The 27,256-nt window shown below is 36.3% G+C and overlaps 1 protein-coding gene across 1 annotated transcript; it reads right to left on the bottom strand.

Annotated features, from left to right (window-relative positions):
• Positions 1 to 27,256, bottom strand: LOC113097175 (immunoglobulin-like and fibronectin type III domain-containing protein 1). The gene is given in 30 exon segments (XM_026262386.1): positions 1 to 588; positions 1,831 to 2,157; positions 3,243 to 3,539; positions 4,323 to 4,515; positions 5,259 to 5,344; positions 5,423 to 5,731; positions 5,980 to 6,108; positions 6,189 to 6,368; positions 6,476 to 6,772; positions 6,873 to 7,166; positions 7,257 to 7,401; positions 7,485 to 7,609; positions 10,053 to 10,409; positions 11,511 to 11,615; positions 11,697 to 11,717; positions 12,419 to 12,809; positions 12,811 to 13,427; positions 13,939 to 14,211; positions 14,748 to 14,765; positions 14,768 to 14,915; positions 15,695 to 15,808; positions 15,924 to 16,107; positions 16,297 to 16,342; positions 16,495 to 16,536; positions 16,654 to 16,753; positions 17,199 to 17,338; positions 18,548 to 18,667; positions 19,787 to 19,816; positions 21,628 to 21,715; positions 27,149 to 27,256. Coding segments are annotated over 29 exon segments (5,142 nt in total). The 5' UTR covers positions 21,677 to 21,715; positions 27,149 to 27,256; the 3' UTR covers positions 1 to 583.

Consider the following 27,256-nt stretch of genomic DNA (forward strand, 5'->3'; position numbering starts at 1 on the left):
CACTGTTCAAAGAACCGGAATAATTTTTTTATTTACACCAAACCACTGTATATTTCTGATAAAGCATACCTGAAGAAGCAAAAGCTTCTTTTACACTTTAGTGTTTCCAGACAAGCAAAAAGAAAAAAATGGATGCAAGAAATCAGCACTTTACACTTTTTTTTTTTTTTTTGTAATTGAATTTGTGAAAGTGTGAAATAGCAGCATACGTACACAAAAGCCAAGAATAAATAAATTAACAAATAGCGTACAAGAACAATAACCACCAAACCTGAACTAAGCTGAAGTAAAATCATTGCCAAACAGGATTAGGTAAGCATGGCATATTAAGCATCAGCCACCCAAGCGTTACAGTTCAGAGGTTTTATTTCTTCATGTTTTCAGATTTTTGTGCTATTTAACACAGTAAAACTATATGAAGTTTTTCACATGCATTTGATTCTACCATTTTTTTGTCTCATGAGACCACATTGTGTAACGTTTTCACGAGCCATCTTTCTGCAAAAAATACTCAATGCTGTAGCTCTACAAATGGCCTAAAATCCAAAAAACAACGTTTTGACATCCTCCCCATGTCAAGGTTTTATTCTGAAAAACAAAGAAAGAAAATATAATATGGTTAAGGTGTTAGATTCAGTTTATTTGCAGTGTTATGTATGAAAACGTTCTAAACTTTCTGTATTAACTTTGAGTAAAATTTATGACTTTTTGACATAAAGATATTTGAAACCAATTTATTCTAAGGATGTCTGAAGCTGTTTGAAATATATTTACAGTAGAACATTTTTAAATCATTAAGCTAATTAGTGATGCATTGGTAGAAAGTCTTGTAAAATTGGATTCAGAAGTATTAAGATGTTTTTGTTTTGTGCAATTATCCGATGCATTAACGAACAATTAACAATACATTTGTTACAATAATCAGTAAGTTCAGGTCCATTAAATAATATTAAGATACTTTTGATTTTAATAATGTATTATACATGTTGAAATTAAAATGAAATTAGATTAATAAATGTTATTTTATTGGTAGTTCATGTTAATTAATGTAGTTATTAAATGTTCTAAACTTTACTTTAAACATTATTCACTTTCACATTAAGTAACTTTTATGAGTAAACACATTTAAATACCTGAAATAGAAGTGTTAACCAAGTTAACCAAGATAAATTTAGGAATGTATTATATACATTATATTGTGCATAGGTAGTTAGTTGTGCATTGGAAGGATGCCTTGTAAAATTGGATTGAGAAGCATTTAGATGTTTTCATTTTGTCATTTAATAACTTTTCTGAGTGGCATTTGCTGGGATTCCAACAGTGTTGTGGATCATGGAAGATCATCCTGTAAATGGATAGATCAATGCTTGTTTTCAAAACCAGCACACAAATTGCTTGCTATTAAGTAAAATGTTCAGTAAATGCATTGTTACCGTCAGGTCCAAAGACCACCCTGGATGCCATCTTTTCAATTTTGTCTCCCCAACATGAAAATAGTTCAAAAGTGCTGCTGAATACATTATGTTATCTTGTCGAGGCATGGAAGTTATTAAACATTACTGAATATAGTAAAAAAAAAAAAAAAAAAAAAAAAAAAAAGCTGCCGCTTTGGTAAGGCAGATTTTCATAAAAGATACAGTTTTTAATACTAAAAGAGGTCTGAGGATTTATTTATGGTTTTATATAGTACTTAAGCAGACGATGATGTTTTTGGGAAACTTGCCTAGAGATAAAGTACGACTTGTACTTCGAAACCCCGCTGTCATCAGGTACTTAATGGTGTACTGTAACTTTCATCGAGTGAAGCGAGTTCTTCATGTGGACCCTTACCTCTCACTGTGAGATTGGTGGTGCACTCTGCTCTTCCCAGCGGGCTCTCAGCCATGACTTTATACTCTCCCATGTTGTTGGCTCCAACCCTGAGAATGAGCATGGAGCACACTCCACAGGTGTTAGTGATGTAGTAGTTGGTGTCAGTGTTGAGGCTGACGTTGTTGTGGTACCAGGTGACATGGGGTGTGGGGTTGCCCCTCACGGCACAGCTCATGTAGCACTCGTAGCCTTGCGGGGCTGTGTGGATTTTCAGGGGGACCATAAACCTCGGAGGACTCTCCAAGTTGCAGGTCTTTGACTCTGGGATCTTCAGTGTGAATTTTTCTGCAAGAATTGAAGGGGTTTGGTTAAAAAACAATTAATTGAAGCTGTGTACTTGACATGTCAGTGGGACACCCAAGCAGGGTAAACAGACACCCCTAGTGGCAGGACATGGGTCGCAATCCAAAATTGGATTACAAATCTGGTTACAATAGCTGGGTAAAAACAATATTAAATGCAAATAGAATGAAACTAACCCATATAATGTAACCAAGTATAGTTTGGGTAAAAAAATAAAAACGCTTCCCATTATATTTGTTGTTGGAGGACATTATATCAAACTCAGTACTCCTGGCATACATTCATCTGTCACTTTCCAGTATGCCTAACATATTATCACGATATTATGGTAACACCACATGTTATTAAATTATTTTTTTTATTAAGCATATTTTTTTTTTGTTATAAAATTATAATAAATGCAGATGTTCATTGTTCGTTTGTGTTAGTTTAGGTGCATTATACAATATTAACAGATACTTTTGATTTAATTAATGTATTAATAAATGATAAAATTATTTTAGAATTTTTAAAGTTAGTTAACTTTAACTTTTTGTAGTTTTGAAAAACAATTTGAAACTGATTGTGAAGTGTTACAAATATAAGTGGTATAATAATTGGCCCAGTATTTTAGGCTTAGCAAATTGCAGTCATAATAATAATACATTTAATACATTTTAATGTTTGATTTTCAGGGCTTTTTTGTTACATTTATATATAAACATAATACATAATAATAATTTTGGTGTTCGGTCAGCAGTTGAAGCACAAATCTAGATGTTGAATCAAAAACCAGTTTGAAAACTAAAATTTTAATTAATGTACATTGAATCTAAATAGCTAACTCCACCCATCACTGCTCAGATATTTTTTTTCTCTTTAGTACAAATAGGATTTTACTAAGAACTGTCTGAATAACATCTGTCAAAATTTGCACAATCTCTCACAAGATGCTATATATCACTATTTATACTAAATGCAGACAGATCCACCATTCATACACTTAGTGTAAATAGCTGCTGTCAGAAATAAGGACAGAATGTAAATAATACTAGAAGTTTGAATTACCACACCCCTGTATCACAAACCTTTCTTGCATGTGATAAGCCATTTTGGTGACTCCGAATGGGCAGACAGGCCAATGTCATTTTTGGAGTACACACGGAACTGGTATTCTCTCCCTGGCATGATGTTACAGGCCGTGAAACGATTGTTGAAGATACGGTCAGCTACAGTGTGCCAGGTCCTCTTGCTGGAGTCTCTCTTGCTCACCATGTAATGCAGGCGATCATCGCGTTTCTCGTCTGGGGATGCTTCCCAGGAAACTGTCACTGTGCCTGGAACGTTCTCATCCAGCTCTACAGGGCCTGGGGGCTTTGGCTCGTCTACACCAAAACAATCAGTCGTAGTTCATCAGGACTGACAGATCAAGTCTATTACACATACATTCCTCTACAGAGCAAACTTGGTTGAGTATATCCATGTATAAATCTACACTACCATTCAAAAACATTTTTTTTTAAAGAAATTTATATTTTTAATCAGCAAGAATGCATTAACTTAATCAAAAGTGACAGTTAAGATTTTTTTGTGTGTTTCAAATAAATGTTCTTTTAAACTTTCGATTCATCAAAGAATCATAATAAAAGTGCATCACAATGTCTGCAGAAATATTAAGCATCTGTGTACACTGTTTTTAGTATTGATAATAATACGTTTTTTTTTTCTCACGCCAAATCTGCATATTAGAGGGATTTCTGAAGTATCATGTGATGCTGAAGAATGCTTTGCCATCATGAGAATAAATGACATTATTAATTATATGAAAACAGGAATAAGTTAACAGAAGCTTAGTGTTTTTCAAAACACAACATTTCTGAAAATACTTTCTATTGTCCCATCTTAATATGTAGAGCCTAAAAGTTATTCATGAGATGATTTCACCAAAAAGTACAAGAACTTTGGCTCTGTGGTACAATACTAACAAAGCGTTGCTTTGTTATGCCAACATAGCAACATGGCTTAACCAATAGTGTGAGTTGGGGGCGTGGCTATCTGTTTTTCAACCATTGAGACTTAATGGTTATTTCGGACAACATATTTATGGCCATTTACGATACCATCTTTGATGACGGATCCACAAAAAAATGCTGGCTCCTTCATTTTACCTGTAACTCTAATCTCAATACTGAAGGTCTCTTGTCCCACAACGTTCTTGACTACAATAGTATAGATTCCTGTATCGGAGCGATCTGCGGATGGGATCAGGATCTGAGAGCCTCCCTCAGCATTGCTTATAGTGACACGTTTGGACACAGGGATACCATCTTTAAGCCAGATGACATCAGGCCACGGGGAAGCCTGTAAAAAGGTAATATAGGACAAGTATCTGACATGTGGCCAATGCAAAATATAATTTTAATGAGGGGAGTAGGAATGATCTGAAAAGTTTATGGGAAGGGAGCATGATATAGCCTGGCTCATGGATATTAATTAGGGGATGTAATATTCAGCAAGAAGTCCCAAATTATTAATGTTATTATATATTTTTTATTTGTAGGCCTTACATGACACTCAAGGACACCATATACAAGGATGGCAATTGATATTTTGTGAATGAAAAAATTTTGAAGTAGTAATGTGAAATTGAAAGTGACAGTGACATACAGCCAAGTATAGTGACCCATACTCGGAATTCGTGCTCTGCATTTAACCCATCCAAAGTGCACACACACAGCAGTGAACACACACACCGTGTACACACACCCGGAGTAGTGGGCAGCCATTTATGCTGCGGCACCCGGGGAGAAGTTGGGGGTTCGGTGCCTTGCTCAAGGGCACCTCAGTCGTGGTATTGAAGGTGGAGAGAGCGCTGTACAGTCACTCCCCCACCTACAATTCGTGCCAGCCCTAGACTCGAACTCACAACCCTTCGATTGGATTGCAAGTCCAGCACTCTAACCGGTAGGCCACAACATCCCCCAATGCTGTTAAGTACTGTCCAAGATGTCACCCAGACTTTTAACCTGTTTATGATTTGCAGATGCAAGTCGACACTACATTTTTGATAAAGGAATTGATATGGTTTTAGTAATGCAGATTACCTCAAAGTTGATGGTGAATCGTGCAGAATTACCAGCTCTGACCACCATGAAGCTCTTGATCTTAGAATCTGTGAATCTCGGTCTCACTAAGAAAAACAAGACATTGATGTGGCATAGCCAGTTCAGTTAAAAAAAAATGAGAGGCAGTAGATAAGGTGATTCACCTGGAGGAGGCATAGCCAAGATGTAGTTGTCCAGCTCCCGTGGCTGACCCTCTCCACCATCGTTGACGGCGATCACTCTAACCCAATACATGGCCATTGATTTCAGTCCCTTTACAGTGTAGGAGGTCATGATGATGGCATTTGTATTGCATCGATCCCATTCTGTGTTCTCAGCAGGCCTGACATCAACAAAGTATCCCTTGGCCTCATCCTGAACACCAGGCTCTTCTTTTGGTTTAGTCCAAGTCAAGGACAAGGTAGTGTAGGTGGAGTCTGTCACTTTAAGGTCAATGACCTTACCAGGGGGTTCTGAGAGAAAATTGAGATGAAAGCATTTGAATGAGAAAACACTGCAAGAGAAAATAGGGAGAAGTGCAAGAGGAGTTCAAATTAGCTTGTTATTTTAAGCCCAGAAAATTCTGACCTAAATCGGCTATTTTTGCATATTTTTAAGGGGAGGCCACGGTTCATTTTACGAAATGTACAGCCTTGAGAATACTTATGCTGAATTCCTCTTCTCTTTTTGAAGATAATGAGCAATCTGAGAAAGAACTTACTTTTGGGGTCTCTCGCAAACACAAATTCTGAGGAGATACTTGGTTCACCAGCTCCAGATATGTTGATGGCAGATACACGGAACTCGTACTCCATTCCTTCAACTACATCTTTTACTTCATATTTCTTTGCTGTGGATGGTAATTAAGAGGTAAACATTACTAGCAGGTAGTACTTTAAAGTAGCTCGTGTAAAAATGTGAGATACAGACCTTGGATTGGCTGATCTGCTGGATTGACTTGGCCCCACAAGTTGCTGCCCTTCTTGCGTTTCTCTAAGTTATAACCCAAAATATTGGTTCCTCCAGTGTTGGTCGGAGGGGTCCATGTCAGGTTAATGCAGTTTTTAAAGGCACTGACTACTTTAGGAGTAGATGGCTGACCAGGATATGCTGGAAATTAAGACAATCCAGAGGTTTATAATAAGACGAATCTGTATAGCGGCTGACTAGCACAAGGCTACTCTGAGATAATTATTTTTTTTTTTTTAGGAAATTACCTTTAGTGCCAGCTTGCACATCCTCAGTCTCCATCAGTTCACTGATGCCCTCATCAGTCTCGGCTCTGATACGGTAACAGTATCTTCTGCCATGGTCAACATCACTGTCTTTGTAGTGGGCTTCACCTGGGATCTGGCCTATCTTTTTCCATGTGTTGCGTCCAATTTGGTTACGCTCAAGTATGTAATGTTTAATAGGGCAACCACCATTGTCTTTTGGTGGTCTCCACTTGACCTCAATGCAGTTGGAAGATGCTTCAACGATCTCCAGTGGTCCAAGTGGGGGGGTAGGTTTATCTAAATTAGATAAAAATAGAGAGCAAGTTTGTTATCATTAACTGTATTGCATTCATTTAAAAAATACAACCGGTTTAACTGGGTCACGTTTTGTACTCACCAAGTACAACTAGATTAGAAATGGCTTCAGTTGTGCCAAACTCATTTTTGACTTTGATTTTTATTTCCCCAGTGTCTTTACGCTGTAATTTGGTGAGAAGCAGGCGGCTTTCAGTCTCTGAAACCTCAATCTTGCAGTGAGAGTCTGGCATGAGCTCTTCACCATCTTTATACCACTGGACTTTGAATGGCTCACGGCCAACAAATGGAATTTTGAAGGTGGCTTTCTGATTGTGTTTGACCACAGTCGGTTTTGCAAATGCTTCGATTTCCTTGGCACTGAATCTTGGTGGATCTAATCACACACACACAAACAGAAAAAAAAAATGAAACATGAAATATGAAACATTTGCATATATGTTGGCTCAAATGAGCAGAAACAAACCTTCAACAGCAATCACACATTCGGTTTTACGCCCATCAGCCTCAAATCGATATTTTCCAGCAAATTCTTCTGTTATTTTATCAATTTTCAGTTTGTGGACCACTCCGTCTTTACTGATAGTCATACCCTCAGTGGAGGCAGTAATCTACAGAGAAATTTAAAGAACAGCTTACACATGCACCATATATACCATTTATCATATTATATATACTTGTGGCTTCTTTATACCTCATCGCCATCTTTGGACCAGACACCTTTACATTCAGCACTGCTAAGTTTGCACACCAGTTCAACTGCCTCTCCCACAATAGCTTTGCAGTCTTCCAGCCCAGCAGAAAAGTGAACACCAGGATCTGTGAACAAAATGAGTAATTAATAATTCAAGCACAGTTATGATTTTGCTGGATGATGTTTGAGTTGTAGTCCACATACATTAATTGAGACCTACTGTAGCAATTCTACACTTGTACACTTAGTAAGTATTATATGGATATACATATTTTATAGCATGTGTTAAAATGAATTAGCTTTCATTTAAATGTAAAAAAAATATCAGGTGTATGATATCTTGCCATTGTCTTCAGTGCTGACTTCCTAGAATCCGAATCTTCTTAGAATCCGTCATGATGATGATGATAAAGAATATCTCTGAATGGCCAGTACACATTTAACCTGACTTATTTTAGAAATGCATTGTACATTCATTTTTTCTGTTCTAATAGCACATAATTATCACTCTTGGTTGAAGTTGTTCAGTTGAGATAATTCTCTGAATTAGTAGTCACTCTAAATAAGCTTCACCACTAATGGGCAAATTATCGAAACCTTCTTGTTTTAGTGGTATTACCAAATAATGTTGCTGTTCTATTAGATTAATAAGAATATTTCCCCCCTTTTACAATTTCATGTTGTCTTTGGATACCATCCAAATGCAATTTGGTTCTTGCGCAGAATTTGCTTTAAAATCTCCAGGTAAATACTGATTGAGTCACTTTCTTGCAACCCCAAGTGTTTCGACAATTAAAGATCTTGCTGGAATTACTTCTGAGGCATATACAATCTTTAATTTGTCTTCTCGTAATTAAAGTTTGTGAAGTCCTATTTGGCTGCATTTATTAAGATCTTATCATGTCATGGTTCCTCTGATTAGTGAGCGAGGTGTTTGGCCTTTAGCAAGACAAGCAAGCTAGGTGAAGACAAAACAAGCGCATATTGATCTACACAAACAGCAGACACACAATGCATACGAAATATCTGGCACATTAAAGACTGGGTGGATACTATTTTTACAAAAATACATTTATTGTTCTATCTTATAATAAAACATAAACTGTTTTCCACAAAGAGTTGGTCCTCACTCCAATTACATACTGAGATTTTTTCTTTATTTTAGTTAAAGGAATAGATTACTCCGAGATGTTCTTCCAAACCTGTATATTGTTGTTATTTGGTAAATTCTGAAATTCAATTTATAAAGTTTTTTTACATAGATCTTCTATGACATTTCATACAGGCCTGTCAAACACAACACGAGCAGCATAGGTAAAACATATGATTCTTTTATACAAACAAATAAACAAACAAATATAAAAAACAAAACAATAATAAAAAAATGAAACAATCCTTTCATTATTATTATTATTATTATTATTATTATTATTATTATTATTATTATTATTATTATTATTATCCAGAGGAAAAAATACAATAAAATACATTTTTGGAATGGGATGAGGATAAATGCATTTAAATACATAATTTTTAATTTTGACTGAATTATAACTTGAAGAAACAAAGTTATCCAACCTCCACCAGCATCATGTGAAATAAATTCCTACTCAAATCAACCTAATTGAAGAGGTTATTAAAGTTACTGATTTCAACTCGCCTTGTCCAATATATCTCTCACTTATTTTGAGCTTGCTCATCAGCTATGCCTCCACGATGTTTCAACAAGCACATTATGTCCAAGAACTGCTGATAGGAATATGCAGATACTTACAAAACCGGTTCTATAGCTGTCGGAACCTAGGGTATAATCTTTAAAATGAGCGCTAAGGACAATGGAACTGACAGAGTTTCTCAGTGGAAAGTTATCCAGCAAGTCCCAAATTATCTTGGAAGATGTTTGGTCCTATGGAATTAAGATCCAAAACATGTCCAGAAGGATTAAATTAAAGCTAAATAGCTTAATAATTTAATTTAATTGGGGCAGCCGTGGGCTAATGGTTATAGAGACAGACTTGTAACCAAAAAGTTGTGGGTTCGAGTCTTGGGTACCAGCAGGGATTGTCAGTGGGGGGAGTGAATAACCAGTGCTCTCTTCCACCCTCAATACCACGGCTGAGATGCAACCCTTGAGCAAGGCACTGAACCCCCAACTGTGCCTAGGGCACTGCAACATTGGCTGCTCACTGCTCCGTGGGTGTGTGTGTGTTCACTACTCACTGCTGTATGTGTGTGTGTGTGTGTGTGTGTGTGTGTGTGTTCGCGTGCACTTGGATGGGTTAAATGCAGAGCTCAAAATTGGAGTATGGGACACCATACTTGGCCACATCTCATGTCCTTTCCTTAACCTAAGTAAAAAAAGACCTAAATCCTTCAGAGAGGCTACTGTATAACAATTAAATGCTTTACAACCACACAATTAAATAAGTTTCTGAATAACAATGTGCTTGTTGTTTGAATTAGACCAAGAACTCCTACAAGGAACTGCACAGTTATTCTGTGAATGACAGAATGACTTTGACATATGCATGGACGTCATTCTTAAGTGCAACTTCAAATATCTCTTACCAACAGCTGTCTCTGGAACCTTTGGGTCTTGCTTTTTACGACCTGAACGCTTGCCAGATTTAGCTGACTCGTCCTTTTCATCTTCAGCTCCTTTTTCTTCTTCTGTGGCTTCAGTGCTGCCCTCTGATGGGCCTCGGGGACCTGGCGGCTTCCCTGGGCCTGGTGGGTCCCCAGAACCTGAAGCACCACCGGACCCAGACGGGTTACCGGAACCTGAAGGGTTGTCAGAACCTGACGGGTTTCCTGAACCGGATGGATTACCGGAACCTGATGGATTACCAGAACCTGATGGTTTGCCAGAACCTGATGGTTTGCCAGACCCTGCTGGTTTTTCTTTATCTGATGGGTTACCTCCACCTTCATTCATGCCGTTCGGTCAGTCGGTGAAGCATTTTGAAGATTGAAATGAATTTGATAAAGAGGTTGGAAATAACATGTAGAATAAAAAGAAAAACATTTAAAACAAACAAGAAAATTTTAGAAAACTGACAAAAAAAACAAAAAAAAAACACAAAAATGCAAGCAAGTTTTCGAGGTTGTGCCTCTGCTGGATCTGCAGTTTTGTTGCTTTTGTGCCATGCTGGGTAATTCCACCCACTATAAAATCTCAATGGCCTGAAAAATCCTGCTCCACAAAGCTCTGTAATAAACAACAAATATTCTGATTTGCATTTATTTTGTGCACCATTTTTGTTTTTTATTTATTTACGAGACAATGGAAAATGCATATAATATGATACCAGCATTCTAGTGATTTAGTTTTTGCTTCCTATTATAAATAATTTGGTATGGCTGTGCATATTATAAATAATACTATCCAGATCAAGAATTGTGTACCATAGTATGATTAAGGTTTTATTTATTTATTTATTAAGTTTCTGCATGTTGCATGGCTCTGTTGCACAAACATTTAGAACATGATGTTTAATATACAACTATGCAGAACTCAATAAGGCCAATGAGATTTCACAACGGGAGGGGGTACCCAGCATATCACCACAAACATGGAAACCAAAAATCACATAGATTTTTTAAAACTTACACACTGACACTGAAAAACACTGACAAACCAACACCACACAAAATGGGTACATGAACAACAAATAAATGACACAAACAAACAATTTAAGACAGACAAGCTGAATAGGACATTTAGCTGAAAGATTTATAGATTTTATGGAAGATTCAATGATAGAGAAAATAAAAAAGATTTATTATTTGATGTATTATTATTATTATTATTATTAAAAATATTTTCATTGGATGACCTCGTATTAATGGAAATTAATGGTTCTCATTATCAATATTTTATCAATCATTCAAGTAAAAGCTATTTGTGTTACTGTTGATGTTTAATGGAAAAGACACGTTTTAGTTTAGTAAACTATTTAGTTTCTGTAATCACAGCAAATGATTTTAATTTACTGTATATTTAGTGTATTTATCCCACACTCTTACCAGTGACTGTGTCTGGTATCAGTGGGCCTTGTCTGACACGAGAACGGCCCTCGGCTTCCCCTTCTATGCACACATCTGGAACTGTGCTGGGAGTGTTTGAGTTTCCTATCATGATTTTTGATGTAAACTGTTAATTGATCGGCACAGGATGTGCAATGCTTTGATTGTGTTGTGAGTGTTTCTCACCTGAGCTACAGTAAAACACCTCTAGGATGTGTGTTGTGATGAGATGAGTTGTGTAAACAGAAAGTTGTGTGAGGATGTTGCACAAAACAAAGCTATTTTACAAAACCTGTTGACACTTCAAAAAAAGGCAATAAAAGGTTTGTAAAAAGGTATCCATAATATAGATTTGGTAAAGATAAACATTTATAAAACAGGTATCAGTATTATTGGTGAATGGAGTTCAAATCTGTGTGTACATATACTGTATAAACACTCTACTCACCAAGAAATTAATACTTTTATAGACCAAGGATGCATTATATTGATCAAAAATTAATTTTGCATTGTTTAAAATCTAAATCAACTTAAAATAAATACTAAGCAAATAAATACTATGCAAATATTAAGTGGCAATGTCACGAAATGCAATTTCCCCATAACATGAATAAGTAAAAAAGAAAAAAAAGAAAAAAAAGAAAAGAAATAGAAAACTTTTTTGTGAAAATTGTTTTTAGTTTTACTGCATTTTACTGCATCCAATAAATGCAGACATAGCCTTAGTCAGTCAAGAGACTACTTTCAAAAACATAAAAAATCTTGCTATATATGTATACATGTTGTATGAAAGTTTGGCCTGCAGTATATTTTCTGTAAGAACCAATCAATGCTGAAATGTTACATTACATATTTTTTTAAAATGAAAAATAAAAGCAAGAAGGATGTCTCCTTGTATAGTTCCTTACCTACAACAGTCTCTGGTACAAGAGGTCCTGCTCTCTGACGCTTCTTGTCTCCTCCATCTCCTCCATCTCCTCCCTCACCACCGCTTCCTCCAGAACCATCAGCTCCTCCGGCCCCACCAGCAGCTCCGGCTCCTCCAGCTCCATCAGCTCCTCCGGCTCCACCAGCACCTCCAGCTCCATCAGCTCCTCCGGCTCCACCAGCACCTCCAGCTCCATCAGCTCCTCCGGCTCCACCAGCACCTCCTGCTCCATCAGCCCCTCCGGTTCCACCGGCACCTCCTGCTCCATCAGCCCCTCCGGCTCCACCGGCACCTCCGGCTCCATCAGCTCCTCCAGCTCCACCAGCTCCACCAGCACCACCAGCTCCTCCAGCTCCCCCAGCTCCCCAGCTCCCCAGCTCCACCAGCTCCACCAGCTTCTCCAGTACCGGTAGCTCCTGCAGCAAATACTGCTCCTACCGCCGCTGCAGCACCACCTGCAGCACCAGCCTTCCCAAGACTTGCTGCCGCAGCAGCTGCTTGTGCATTCATCGCAGCAGCTGCTGCAGCTCCTGCCGCGGCAGCTTCCTCAGCACTCAGACCTTCACTTAAGGCCTTGAGTTCAGCCTGCTTCCTGGCCTCCTCCTCAGCACTGGCCTTGGCTTTAGCTGCTGCAGCCCGAGCAGCTGCTTCTGCTGCAGCTTTAGCTTCAGGCTCAGATTTACCTTTGGCTTTAGCTGCGGCAAGTGCATCCTTTGCAGCTTTAGTAGCAGCCGCGGCTGCAGCAGCTGTTGCCGCTTGAGCTGCCGCTTTTGCCGCTTCGGCTTCAGCCGCAGCTCTGGCTTTAGCTTCAACTTCTAATGCCTCTCTTTCAGCCCGGAGTTTCTTAGCAGCCTCCAAAGCTTCTGCTATCTCCTTCTTGTTTTTCTCTGCCTGCTCAGCAGCTATCTTCAGCAAATCTTCACCACCACCACCTGCCTGAGTGGTTTTACGGGCTTTCTTCTTTCCCTTTGTTGCAGGATCTTTGTCAGCTAGTGTGGAAACAATAATACAAGCAGATTCATATTGAATTGAAGCAAGTTAATAAAATTACAGGATGTAGTACAAATATATACATTAAAATAATACATTACAGAAATGAAACACAATATACTGACTCTAAAGACATATTTTGTTATGTCTTTATTTGTGGGCTTTTTAAAAATGTATGTTATTAAGGGAGTCCTTTATTTGTGGACAGTATTTTATATACATATGTGTGTGCGCGTGTGTGTGTGTATATATGTATATATATATATATATATATATATATATATATATATATATATATATATATATATATATATATTTAATTTGTGTACATATGATAAATAATAATTTATATAATATAAAATAAGATACTTTGAAGTATGCTTCTGGTCGCCATTGACCTTTTTTTCATACTATGGAAGTCAATGGGGAGCATACATATATATATATATATATATATATATATATATTTATTTATAGGACATATTTCTAAGTGAAAAAAGTTGTACTTACCTTCTACAATCAGCCAAGCACTGCTAGACTTAATTCCAGCTATAGCAGTATAGATTCCAGCATCCAAAGGCATACAATCAATAATTCTCAGACGGTGGACCAGTTTATCTTCAGAACAAGTAATCTCATATTTTTCATTGTTAGAGAGAGGTGTATTTTTTAGGGTCCAAGTAATCTTACTAACGGGCTGAGTTAAAACACACTCAAAGATGGCATCCTCTCTCTCTTGGGCCGTCACCTCCTTAATCTTCAGGGCAAACTCCACAGGGGGAACTGTGTTAAATATGGATAAACACACCTCAGTCAATCCATGGCATTATGCATTCCGTAAAAGCACTGCTGAAAAGATTAAAAGCAAAGCTGGTTTTAAATTCATGTGCTTCCACTTGGATTCTTAACTAGCTTAAACAGCACGACTTGCTTGATTTTTTAATGGAAAGACATTAGTTAAAAACTGAATTAGCATATTAATATTATTATAATGTTGGTAATGTTGCTACAACTGTGTATACATGTTAAGAAGCAAAAGACAATTTATATTAGTAGACCAGAAACATCACACGCTGACTTTGATGTAACTGTCCAGTGTGCTCTCCAGCAGATGTTTCCAGTTTAGACAGCTTTATTGATTATAATGGGATCGATTTAGTTTTGGGGCATAACGGCACATAGCTCACATCCAGTGTAGATGTGTTTTTATGTTGGCAAACCAACACAAATGAAGCTTAGACAGGCATGGGAATTCGTGCTGGTCTTCTCAGCAGGAGGTTAACTGACAAACAGACAAATATGCTGTAAAAAAAACGTACTCTTGAAATCCGTTGAAAAATATTGACACCCTCAACATCCACTTGATAGATTCCGGCATCTTCTGGATTGAGGCCGTTAACAGTGAAGATGTACTTCTTGCCAACTTGTTTTAGACCATGCTTAATTTCACCTTCAACGTCTTTGCTGAATGGAATCATGACACCATCCTGATCAAAAGGGAAAGAGTAACTGTGATGAATGTTCATGATGCATATATAAAATAATGTTCATTGAATTATGATGGCTGAATAGATGGCACTTGTGCAGTATCTTCTGAGTATTTTTAATTTGAAAAATATGCAATGTCACAGTCAAGTACAGTAACGATAAAATCAACCTTCATACCCATATGCAAATGCATGTTAGCACATCATGTTTTTAGTTGTAGTAAGTAATTTAAATTTAGTTAATTATTTGCTTATTGTGGCCTAATATTGTCATTACCCAACAAAGTAACTGATGTCATAATCATTGAATAATACGCCACCTACTGGACTGAAGTGTGAAGCGCTGAATGGAGTATAATCATGTCCGCTATGATTTTACTGTTACAATTTGCTTAAATATGGAGGTTCTTTTCCCCATATTATTGTATACAATATGAAGCATCAGTCAAAGAAAACAATTCAAAGCAAAATCTAAAAAAGAACTCAAATAAACATTATCCGAAATAAAATAAAGCTGAACAAACTTTAACTTTTACTTATTTAAACTTTTACAAATGACAACAAAATTATTACAACTTAAACTAAAATTAAAATGAAAAAAAAAAAAAAACTATAATAGATAACAACTGAGATGAACCAATTTTAAGTGGCTGTTTACTGATTATCACTTATGATGAGAGCTCAATAACAGGCCTTGCTTTGTAACTAACATTGATCTACTGTGCCAGTTACACCTATTTTTCACTGGTATTTCACATCCTCTGATTCGCAGTTCTCACCTTATACAGAAAAATGCGGCTGTTGGGGTCTTTGAGATCCATTTCCAGTTCAAATGTTGCAGCATCCTCAGATTTCACCTCAATGGGCTTGAGATTACTGATATATTGGATGAACTAAAGCAGTGAAACAAACAGAACATGACAACTGGTCTCCAGATTTGTGCATCTAGCCATGAAAATGTGGAAGCAGTTTTTTGAGAAACCTTCTGTCATTTTGGCAGCACTTTACCTGTGCCTGCTCCTCTTCTCTTTCCTTCTTCATCTGGGCCAGTTTCTTCAGCATGCCACGGAAATCAGTGATGCCATACTGGATGCAAATGTTCTCATAGTCTTTCTTCTCAGAACTCAGCAGCAATTCCCATACAGAATCGTCAATGTCACCTTCCTTTTTCTCCTCAACTTTTTTGCCAGCACTTTAAGAAGATTGTGATGGCCATTATGAACTTCAGGTCAAATGCTAGCACTTAACTGGGTTAACGTGACTGGTGTTTTAATATGAGATGGGCTAATTAACTATCAGACGTATAAATAAAGCCTAAAGAGAAACTGCACTGCTGATGACATAGCATTAATGTGTAATGTAATGGAAACAAATGTCTCACCCTCTCCTGAGCATCTTTCTTAACTCTCTTGGGTCACCTGCTGGAGCTTCCAAATGCAATCAACAAACAGAAGAAAGCGAATGCGTATATGTGCCTTATTCAATGTCAAAGTATTCAAAGTATCCCTTTAAATCTTTTTCCTTAACTGCCATGCTAAATTGAAGAAAATCAGCTACTAAAAGGTTACAATAATCTTACCTGCTTCCACCATTTGCAATTCTTTGTCCCTTTTGAATCCAACTGGAAAGAAAAAGAAAATAATTTGCAGCTATTTTCATGTATGAATGTGTTGATAGAATAAAAACTTTGTAATGAAAGTAACAAACAAGTAGGGCTTTTAAGATGTGTGTGCCCTACCTTCAATTATATTTAGGACAACAGTGCAAACAGCTTTTCCATATTCGTTTGAGGCATAGCATTTGTAAGTGTCAGCTTCAGCACTGCTCACTTTAGGTATCTGCAAAATTAAATGAAAAATAGGTCGTGTTGATGAATCGTGGGCAATAATTGGATTACAGAGATAATGAGATGGACATTTAAAGGTGAAGTGTTTAATATGTGAGCTGCTAAAGATAATAGTTAGTAAGGACTGTTTCCAAACAGGTTTCTTGACCACTCCCACCACCCTCTGCCATTTGGCCAGCGAACAGGAAGTCCCGCCCCAAAATTGTGCTGGTTGTGATGATAATGGTGCGTAGGGCTGCTCAAACAACTGATGGAAGCAATGCTTTGATGGCACAGGGCAACAGAGTTTACACTTTTCTTTCTGAATCATCCTACTTACAGTCTCTTCCCATTAAGCTGGGATATGAGAAGGTATTTTAAAATTAAACCATTACACACTTCACCTTCACTACATGTTAAGTAGAGGATTTAATGTGAAGCTAAAAGCCTGAGCTTACCTCCAAAGTGTGTTCATTAGTTGTTGGGTCATATTTGTTCTGAAACTTTTGGGGATCATTCATTTCTCCTTTTGCTCTACGCCAGGATACAGTGGGTGCTGGGTTTCCAATCACTTTGGCTTTAAAAATGGCTAGTTTTCCTGCATTACGAAAATTCAAGTTGTTATAGACTTGAAATACATTTTTAAGTAGAACTTTCAAAAAAGAAATTCTTGTGCCTTGAAATTCTTGTTCTTGTTGTGTGTCACGTGTGTTTCGGGCTGTTAATTGCAGATTTTAACAGTCATTCTTTACAGTAATCAGTAAACTTTGTGAATATTTACCAGAGAATGTGTTCCAGTGCACCTCTACTCAAAAGTTTGGACACACTTAACTGAATTTATTTATCTCCATTTTGATGGAAATGTTTTATGGTATATGCTTAAATGCTTGAATTTAGTTTTGTGTAATACATTTATTCTACAAACTAATGTATGAACTGAGCCTATGTGTGAATTTCTTTACAAAACTAGCATGTTAATAATTAAACAAGTGCCTAGCACACTGTATATTCATTCTGACCACTTAAAATGCATCCCAGGATGCATCCTGTGAAGGTTTATTTATTTATTTATTTTGTGAACATCAAGTGAATATCAAGATTGTGCAGATCTAGTAATATTTCAAAATATTATTTAATTGGACCTAAGTTTTCATGAGCTAATATGGAACAGTTGAACATTAACAAAGAATAATAATTACAATAGCGAACGTATTTCTCCTTATTAGTTTATGCATTAACTTCCATTAACTAATGGTACTTTATTGTAAAATCGTACCATATTTTCTTTATTTCTTATTAGAAATGCACATGGTTAACATGGCTGACATTGTTCTGTTTTCCAAGAGACAGTCTTAGTTGTATTGCAGAAGACTATTTTGACAAAGTCAAATGGTTTAGATATAGGCAGAAAAAGGGGGGGGGGCATAGTTTAAAAGGTTACATGTCATTAAAAACATAAATGAAGACAAGACATACATTACACATTTGAGATCTGACTCTGTGCATTTCAAACTAGCATGAAATGGGATATATGCTATTTGATTTCTTTCCCTTGGAACATATATAGCCGTGGTCACATGTTAAAGCTGGAGGACGAGCAGAGAACTTGATAAATCACTCATGTACTGCGTAAATTAAGTCATGTAGCTGCACTGCTTAGACATTTAGGGCAGTGAATCTGTGTGATAATCCTCTGTACGTGCTCCTAGCTTGTTAATTTCACATCCAGGATCATTTAGCTCTCAACTGTCGCCTCTAATCATATTTGCTTTCACTTTTGTAGATTCTTCTCTTTTAATGTGCTTACCTTCTTGAATGGTTAAAGCGATGGGTTTACGTGTGAAGTCTGGAGTTGTCATCCCCTCTGGAAGTTCCTCAATGTACTGTGTAATCATAACACCGGGAACCTTGGATCTCCGTTTAATGCCTGAGAGAATTCACATTCAGGGTACAGTGTCAGAACATCAGGGGAACCAGCCCAGCAGGTGCACAGTGACGTAACATATGCTGAATAAACATCTGCAACAGCTGTAGTCTATGGATTGAAAAACATTTTACAATCTCTGTACAACATATAAGATATTTTTAAGTGGGGATCTATGACTTACAATGATTGATTTACTTAAAATATGCAGATTCATGTTTGGCAGATTTAAACATTCCTAATTTTTTAAACAGAGGACTGGACCGAGGCTACTTGTCACAGTGTTCACTCTGGTGAATATATTTATTAAAGTAGGTTTATTTTTGAACGTAAATTTGTCTATTGCCATGTCCTACATTTACACCATTATTACAGAACACACTTGAGCTTTTTACTGTCATGTTAAGCCATTTTGTCACATTTCTTAAAATAAAAAAAATAGCAAAATAAACAGTATATCAGCTTTGAGAGTAAAAAAAAAAAAAAATAAAAAAAAAAAAATATGACACAGCAAAAAAAAAAAAAAAAAAAAAAAAAACGAAACATCACACAAAAAGTCAGTAAATTGTTAAATATTATAATTTTTTTGTGCTAAATCCTAGCATTTATGTGACAATTTGCCCCAACAAACACCTCTGGTTATACCACTGACAGATATATTATATTATATTATATTATATTATATTATATTATATTATATTATATTATATTATATTATATTATATTATATTATATTATATTATATTATATTATATTATATTATATTATATGAACCATCTATTGGTTATTTTAAAGGGAGAAGATTTTCTAAATATCACATCATGTTTCAATACATCAATATTGAAATGAAAATTGATCAAGCATTTTACATTGTGCATTTAAATGACAGCAATCTGAACATTAATTGTATAAATAGCACACTGATTTGAAGTTGTATTGCTTATTTAACTGAGTATTATGATATGATGGATGTGATATATTACTTGATGTTATGATGTAACGTAGTACATATGATTTGTTATGTTAGGATGTGATGTGATGTGATATGATATGATATGAACATATACTGGTTATCGTGACATGCATGCAGATGTTCAGGTTGCTGTCATTTGATTACCTTACCTTGTCTCTTGAGAGGCAGAATTTCCAGTCCTAGTACAGTATGGACACAACATTACAGTACAACAGCAACGAAGGAAGGGGGAACAAAGAAGGAGAACACAAAATTGTGAATCCTGGCATTTTTTTCCTATGTCAGGTTTGAACGAGAGACAAAATAACTCACAAATACAACCAAAAACACAGACAGGGGAAAAGACGGGGAGGTCAAACCAATAAAACATAATTATTCAGACCATTAAGTGGTTGAATGTGAGATTACAATAGACAAGACTAAAGAGAAAGCAGACAAACTGGGAAGGAAATAAAAGTTTGAGACCTGTTTCACACAGCATACATTATCAGGTGATTATTCTACTGCTGCCTTGTGGAGCTACGAGTTTCTGCTAAACACACATTTTGGCTGTACACATGCTGAACCCATAAGGTAATATGGTGAAATTATATAATAGGCCAATTTAGAAACAGAGTAATTTTGAATATGCGATTTTTGAGGTAACATAATTTACATGAGTGAACTTCTCGCTCCTCGTAAAAAGATGAAAGCCGGTCTTGATGTACGTCTCACAGTTAGCATACTATTCAATGTGCGTCACAGTTATCGATTGTTGCAGAGGAAATCGTCTCAGAGAACTTAACTTATTAACATTATAGCAGCATTCGTCTGGCTGCAACACTGATTATTTTACACATTCCAAAGAACTATTTTTTCGTATCAGAAGTTTTAAGTTATACATTTAACTTTGTTTTTTTTTTTTACTCTGCTAAAATTTGCGGTATGAAACAGGCCAAAATGGGCAGAAATTTAGTCATTTGAGAACACATATTCTAAATCATGACTGTAAAAAAGGAGGGGTTCATAATAAACATAAGAAGAAGTAAAAAAAAAAAAAAAAAAATTATTAATAATTAAATAAGGTAAAATAAACCCCCTCCTCAAAGGAAATGAAATAAATAAAGCAAGTGAGACAGAAATAAAAATGGAAATAAACAAAGAAAATAAATGTTAAGTGGGTGGATTTTCATAAAAAGGTTTAAGAAATGAAGAGTTGTTCTGTATACAGGTTCGACTCCAGCCTGGTTTTATTTACCGTCCTTCACATCACAGGCACTTCACATTCTGGTGGGTTGATGGTTGTCCCTCGCATCCATGGTTACCCGATTCAAAGAAACCCTCGATGAATGACGGCAAATGCTCACAAGGCTGTTTAGTGAGCTTCCACATGAAGGACGCACTATACACTGATGAAGGCTCTGATTGCATAAGCCACATTCACAGCCTCCACTTCATTTGCATCTTGTGCACAGTGGTCAGTTTCCAAACCCACAACCTACAACTTTAACCATCTATTTGATCATTCATGTGTTTAAATAAATTTGTGTGGCTAGGTTAGACTCAACGCTTGCTTTTATCTCGCTTTTCTAACCCCTCAGGGACAGATATATTATTCACTTTACCATGGAGAGGAGGTCATTAGGTTTTATCTGGAAAATCCGGCATTGCATTTTAACGCAGCTGCTTACTGTGGTAGAAGTTTTCTAAATGAGACCCATGTCCTATCAAGTGTGTCAAATTCCATTGCTATACTTTCATCATTATGAATACAAAGAAAACTGATTAACTAAATGACATCTTCTGGGAATAGTGACCATTAAGAAATAGAAAGAACAAATTACAAAACAAAAAAGGATGGGGTTTTTTTTCCGCCGTGTATTTCTCTAGCCGGTCTTCATGGAGAACATGGATTTCTTGTTTCAGTAATTCAGTAATAGAGCAGTTGGACAAGGTTCGGTGCCGGTGTCAGCCTGCCATATGGGAGAGAGAACAATTATATTGTTCTTACCGCCTTGCCCGGGAGCAGTTGGATCTAAAACCTTGGCTTTTTTCATCATCTTGATGCAGTCCAATAGCTCAAGAATTCAGAAGCTTCTCTGGGTGTGAGAAAAGCAATATGAAAGGTCAATTCAATTTCAGTCTTATTAAACACTTGGACAGATTAAAAATGTTTGCACGATACAAGATGCAATTAGAAGATGTATGAAAATGCAAATTTTATAAATCAGTCTGTCCAGGATATTCATCCCATGTGGTTTTGCAGCACTTATCCTCATTAAGCAGACACCTCAAAATAGGTAACACTGAACATTTGCACGTTTAAATAACCTATTAAGTCCAAACAGTTTAGGGAAAAAGAGCAATTCATGTGAAATAGGCACCAAGATGGAGCAAAGTAGGACGATGGTTATCCCATCTGTTGGGATGTGATGCAGTGTGACAGTGCAGTGCATTATGTTCCATTAGAGAAGCTTTGGGCCTAGTCAGCAAAACCTCCACGGCTCTAGTCATTCATCTTTTCAAATCCACTCATATATACAGTTCAGATCCAGTCAGTGTGTCCTCACTAGTATACTAGCGCTAGCGTAGCACTAATATGGGATTTTGACATGTTTGGATTTAACTGTCTCCTGCAGGGAGACATATTGGATTTGAGGAGGAGAGATGAAAATGTTTTAGTGAGCATGTGTTTGAGATTTTTAGCTTTGCTCCAAAATCTAGTGTGCTGTCTATTACAGGGGATGTCACATGGAATGTATGCATCCATTTGTGCTGTTTTAAATGTTTTTCTGTAGACAGATGACAGATGACATAAGACGTATTTGTATTTGATGTATTTGATTCATGTGCACTGCTTTTTAAGACACAGTGACACAGTTAGCTAGCTCTTTTTGAAAGCAAGAACATGTGTGAACTACCCCAAGGCAGCATCCTAGTACTGAATTAAAAATGTCAGTTGAAATTTTCACTGAACGCACATTTCTGACAGGGAAGAAAAAAAAAGTCTGAATTGGGGAATCAAAGAGTTGATGGTTCAAAATTCTCAGAAAACTGAAAATTGTGAGATATGCATGTAGAATTGCTTTAATAAGAAATTGCACTTCTTGTGTGTTTATCTCCCAGTTTAGTTTATAAACTCACAATTCTGAGATGAAAAGTCTGAATTCTGAAATTTAAAAAAAGAGAAGTTGCAATTACCTTTTTTATTATTTATTTTGTGTCTGAAACAGGCTTCCATACATTACAGGATTATTTTCTTATTTAAGGACAAGTGCAATAATTTTGCCGAAATGAGGGGAAAAGCTGTCTAGGTAGGCAGTTGACTAGGTTTTGTACAGAGCTTGTTTATTTGAAATGATCGTAGTCTAGGGCCGTCGATGCCTCTTGTCCCACTCTCGCTGTTGACTCCTGCTAATGGTAGTCTCAATCTCATCTCAGATCCTGAGCGAAGCAGGTTGCTTTATACAGTGGCTATCTTCTTCAATAAATAACTCTATGAAATTGCATTCTATGCTACATCAGTCATCTGACCGAGTGCCATATTCCATACACAATAGCATGCTGATTGGTCTCTTAGAGACACTGCACAGAGCATAATGAGATATAAATGCAAGTGTTTTGTGGATCACAAGCTGCTGGAATATGACATTTGAGTGTCATCCTTCAACATGCATGTGATTCATTGCACTCATCATTATGCATGGTTTGGCTTGCTATTTCAGTTGGTGAAAAACCTGACAGTAATTATTTCAATTGGTTGCATCATTGAGAATAACACTATGGCAGTTTTATTACTGCTTTGGATAGTGATACAAATTTAATAATAATGATAAACTTTAAATTAATCAAGTAAGTGCATGTACCATATAATGAAGTGGTGACACTCAAGTTAAATAACATGTAATGCATTTATGTTCGTTAAGGCATTAGGCACTATTCAATGAACAGCATTTATTAGATCAATGTTTTTTTCTGCATACAGTATACTAATACATACATTTATACCATTACAAGTAGCATAAATTAGCATTAGTTCAAGATTTATTAAATATGCTGTTAACAATGATCAAATGAACAGTGAACAATAGTATATTAACATTAATATTAATCAATATTAATTCAATATCAAATCAATAAATGCTGTAAAAATGAATCTTAGTTTATGAAAACTAATGCATTAACTTATGTTATAATTCGAACATTTGATCAAAATTGCGTCATCTATGCTATTATACCAGTGGTCTCAACTGTTGGTCATAACTCAAAAATGGGTTTCAGGTCTGTTCTGAATCTGAAAGGGTTGCAGACTGCAAGAGGTAAAAATGAAATGCTAAATGTAAATAATAAACTAAGTAACAAACTTTTAGGATCCTATATGATTGCAAAATAAATAACCTTGTCAGTTTTTAATATACTTCCCATATGTTTTGTTATTCAACAGCTGTGCTTTTATTATAGCACAAATATATCTGTTATGTGGTAGGAGCAGCCAAATTAGGTGAATACCAACACTTCATTTTGTGACACTAAACATCACATCATCCCTAAAAACCTTGAACAATATCATGTAAGGTAGAACCAAATGGACCAAGACTAGATTAAATACAGATTACTTCAAGCAAGAGTAAACATGGTTTGTGCCAACCACAATTTGTTGAGCACGAAACTATCAAAATTCAAGCTGCTTTTGCAAAACAGAATGGTCAATTTCCCTTCGTTTTGTTTGATAGATGGTTTCGGTATGTCATTGGGTCACCACATGCCCAGTTCAAAATCTGGCTGCAAAACAAAATGATTTGAGAAACACTATTACACATTCTCTGATTACAGCAAAAGGTATTCAGAATGAAAAATTATTTAAACACTCGTGCTGGTTTGTATCATGTCCTATGCAGGTCTTGGCTTCTGTTCATTTTGGAAAATGATCTCCCTAACCCTCCTGAGCAAAATATCCCGAGACTGAAACTTGCCAAGCTGAGGGTCTTCAGTTTACACGCAACCTGAGCTTCACACCACTCAGCGCAATCACATGCTTATATGGGGACAAGAAAGCTCTCCATCTCACTGCTATCTTGGGCATTCTCCAAATAAAAGTAGGTGCAGTATATTCCCATCTTACTTAACAAATTAGTCATTTATTGTGCAAAATGCACCTGTATTAGCTACGAGGGTTTTCCACCTGTATCTCAGATCAGAAGAACTGCTGCATAAAAGGAGACATTTTCATTGTGCTGAGAACCTGGAGCCATGCTTCATAACATAATTATATGCCAGCAGCAGGCCGCACTGTATAACAGTAATAACAGTGCATGAGTAAACTATCACTTCACACGACTATATGAAAAGCAAGTCTAATGACATGCTCAAGTTTTAAACTATACCGCTAACCTGTTTTTCCTCTCTCAGAATTGCCCTGCTGACATGTTTAGTAGGACACAGTCATTTGTCAAATGATAGGGCTATCATGCCAGCCTAGCACAGCCTTGGTTGGTGCTAGTTATTTACATTTCTCAGAACTGGTGAAGTTCAAAAAGAGAGACATTTAGGGATTAATAGCATATTTATCATTAGCATACAATGCATTAGGCAACATTTATGTGAACCCAATGGGTAAGTTCTACCTTCGGCTGAAACCAAAGGGCCTTTCAATAGGAAATAGTCTGAAATATCTCAAATTACATTCTCATTCTCATTCAGACACATACTTGAGAATTTAAAGCCAACATGCTTTAAGATATTATTATTTATTTATTTATTTTTATTAAAATGAGTCCCATTTCCAGAGCCGTGATTGTTTTAGTAATTGCTTAATTATGTTGGTGCATAACTAAGTTTCCCACTAGCCAAGCACACACTAAATGCAATATCGATGAAAGCATTAATTCCACTTTTTCTCTTAGGACAGGCTGGCAATGACCTCTTTAGTTCTTAAATTGAAGCAACACATGTTTTAGGTGAGGAAATGACTGTGTTGAAAATCTGCCTGCTTGTCAGTAATTTATCTAGAGTATGGAAGATGTGATTCCACAGGGTGTTTAAGTGAGCAAAATCACCCTCTGCAATAGGCAAAGCCAATTTTGCTCAGTCTATCGCCCTCCTATTTCTCTGATTGGCGATAAAATCTCTTCCTCTGTCCTGTCAGCCTTACCCACTTAAAATGGCTCCAGTGGATAGACTCTCCAGGGATCTCAAATGTCCCCATGCACCCCTTAACCTCTCTCAGTGTGCAGGATAAAATCTGTGGCTCCCAGAAGACGTTTAAAGATAAATTAACACAAGGCCAGTGTTAGTGACAAGCTTGAAAAATAATTGCTGAGACAATTTGTTGTTAATTTCCTTTTTCTATATTTCAAGAACAGCTTTAAACCTTGAGATTCACTTTAGCACTTCACCGCATTGTAAAGCATCAATGCATATGCCAACATGAGGAGTTATGGTGAATTCACTTTATAGTCACACTAAATATTTTAAAGCAACTCCAATACACATTAATAATTAATTGTTCCATATAAATTATTGTTGCTTTTTTGTACACAGCTTCATTATCATCACCCAAGAAAAGTGTACCTACATAAATGTAGGTTTACAATTCTTATAAATTGTGTGTATAATATAATATAATATAATATAATATAATATAATATAATATAATATAATATAATATAATATAATATAATATAATATATAACACTATGCTTCTACTACCTGAACACCATTATTTGCATGCTTCTGCATTTTTTCATTATAGTAGACTTTTACATGACTTGTTCATGCTTAAGTTAAAAACTCCAGAGCTAAAAATCATTAGTTCACAAACCATCAATAATAAGATTATTTTTATTATTTTATGGAGAACCGATGTGTTACATGACACATCAGTCACATACAAAAAGTATGGAGATAGGTCCTCCCACTGATTCAAAATACTTCACGTTCATTAGCTTCATTTGATGTGATAGCCGTATCTATAGTTAGAACTTCCTTGCAACTGTTCTGATTTGATTTCATGCCACCTGACTATAACAGCTCTCACAGATTCCAGACCCTGAAACCCAAATCGGGAAGACTGACTCATATGGTTTTGACGTGTGGCCACCCAAATAACTGTAAGAAACTGCGTTTAAAACATCCAAGTTAAGACTAATAATGTTGTAATAATGATAATATAAGGCAAGTCTATAAACAGGGAGTAACACTATAAAGCAGCACAAGATCATTTAAGAGTCTCTGGTTTCAGAACTCAAAATAATGTGAGATTGTCAGAACTGGATTGTAAAAATCCACAGTCGCTATATTAAGTCAACCTACATGCATAGTTCACTGCACCCAACAGAGTGCGAAACTTGCCACTTTGTTTGTGTCTCGTAGAAAACATACAATTGTCTGTTCAAGGTACACAGAGTGATGAAAGAAACTTTGGCACAAAACAAAGATATGAAGCTCTTATTGTTTTCTTGTCCTTTGTGCATGTCTCTCAGTTCTGATAGAACGGTAACAAAAAGGCTAAAAAAAAAAAAAAAAATCCTTACCAGTTCACAGTTCTCTGTGCTCCGCTCTTGCTTCTTGTCAAAGTGCTCTGTCCTCTTCTGATATTTGAGTGCTGCCTCCAAGTTGTCCAAGGTAATAAATCCTTTGAG

Source organism: Carassius auratus, chromosome 6 (genome assembly GCF_003368295.1).
Source record: "Carassius auratus strain Wakin chromosome 6, ASM336829v1, whole genome shotgun sequence".
NCBI classification, from domain to species: domain Eukaryota; kingdom Metazoa; phylum Chordata; class Actinopteri; order Cypriniformes; family Cyprinidae; genus Carassius; species Carassius auratus.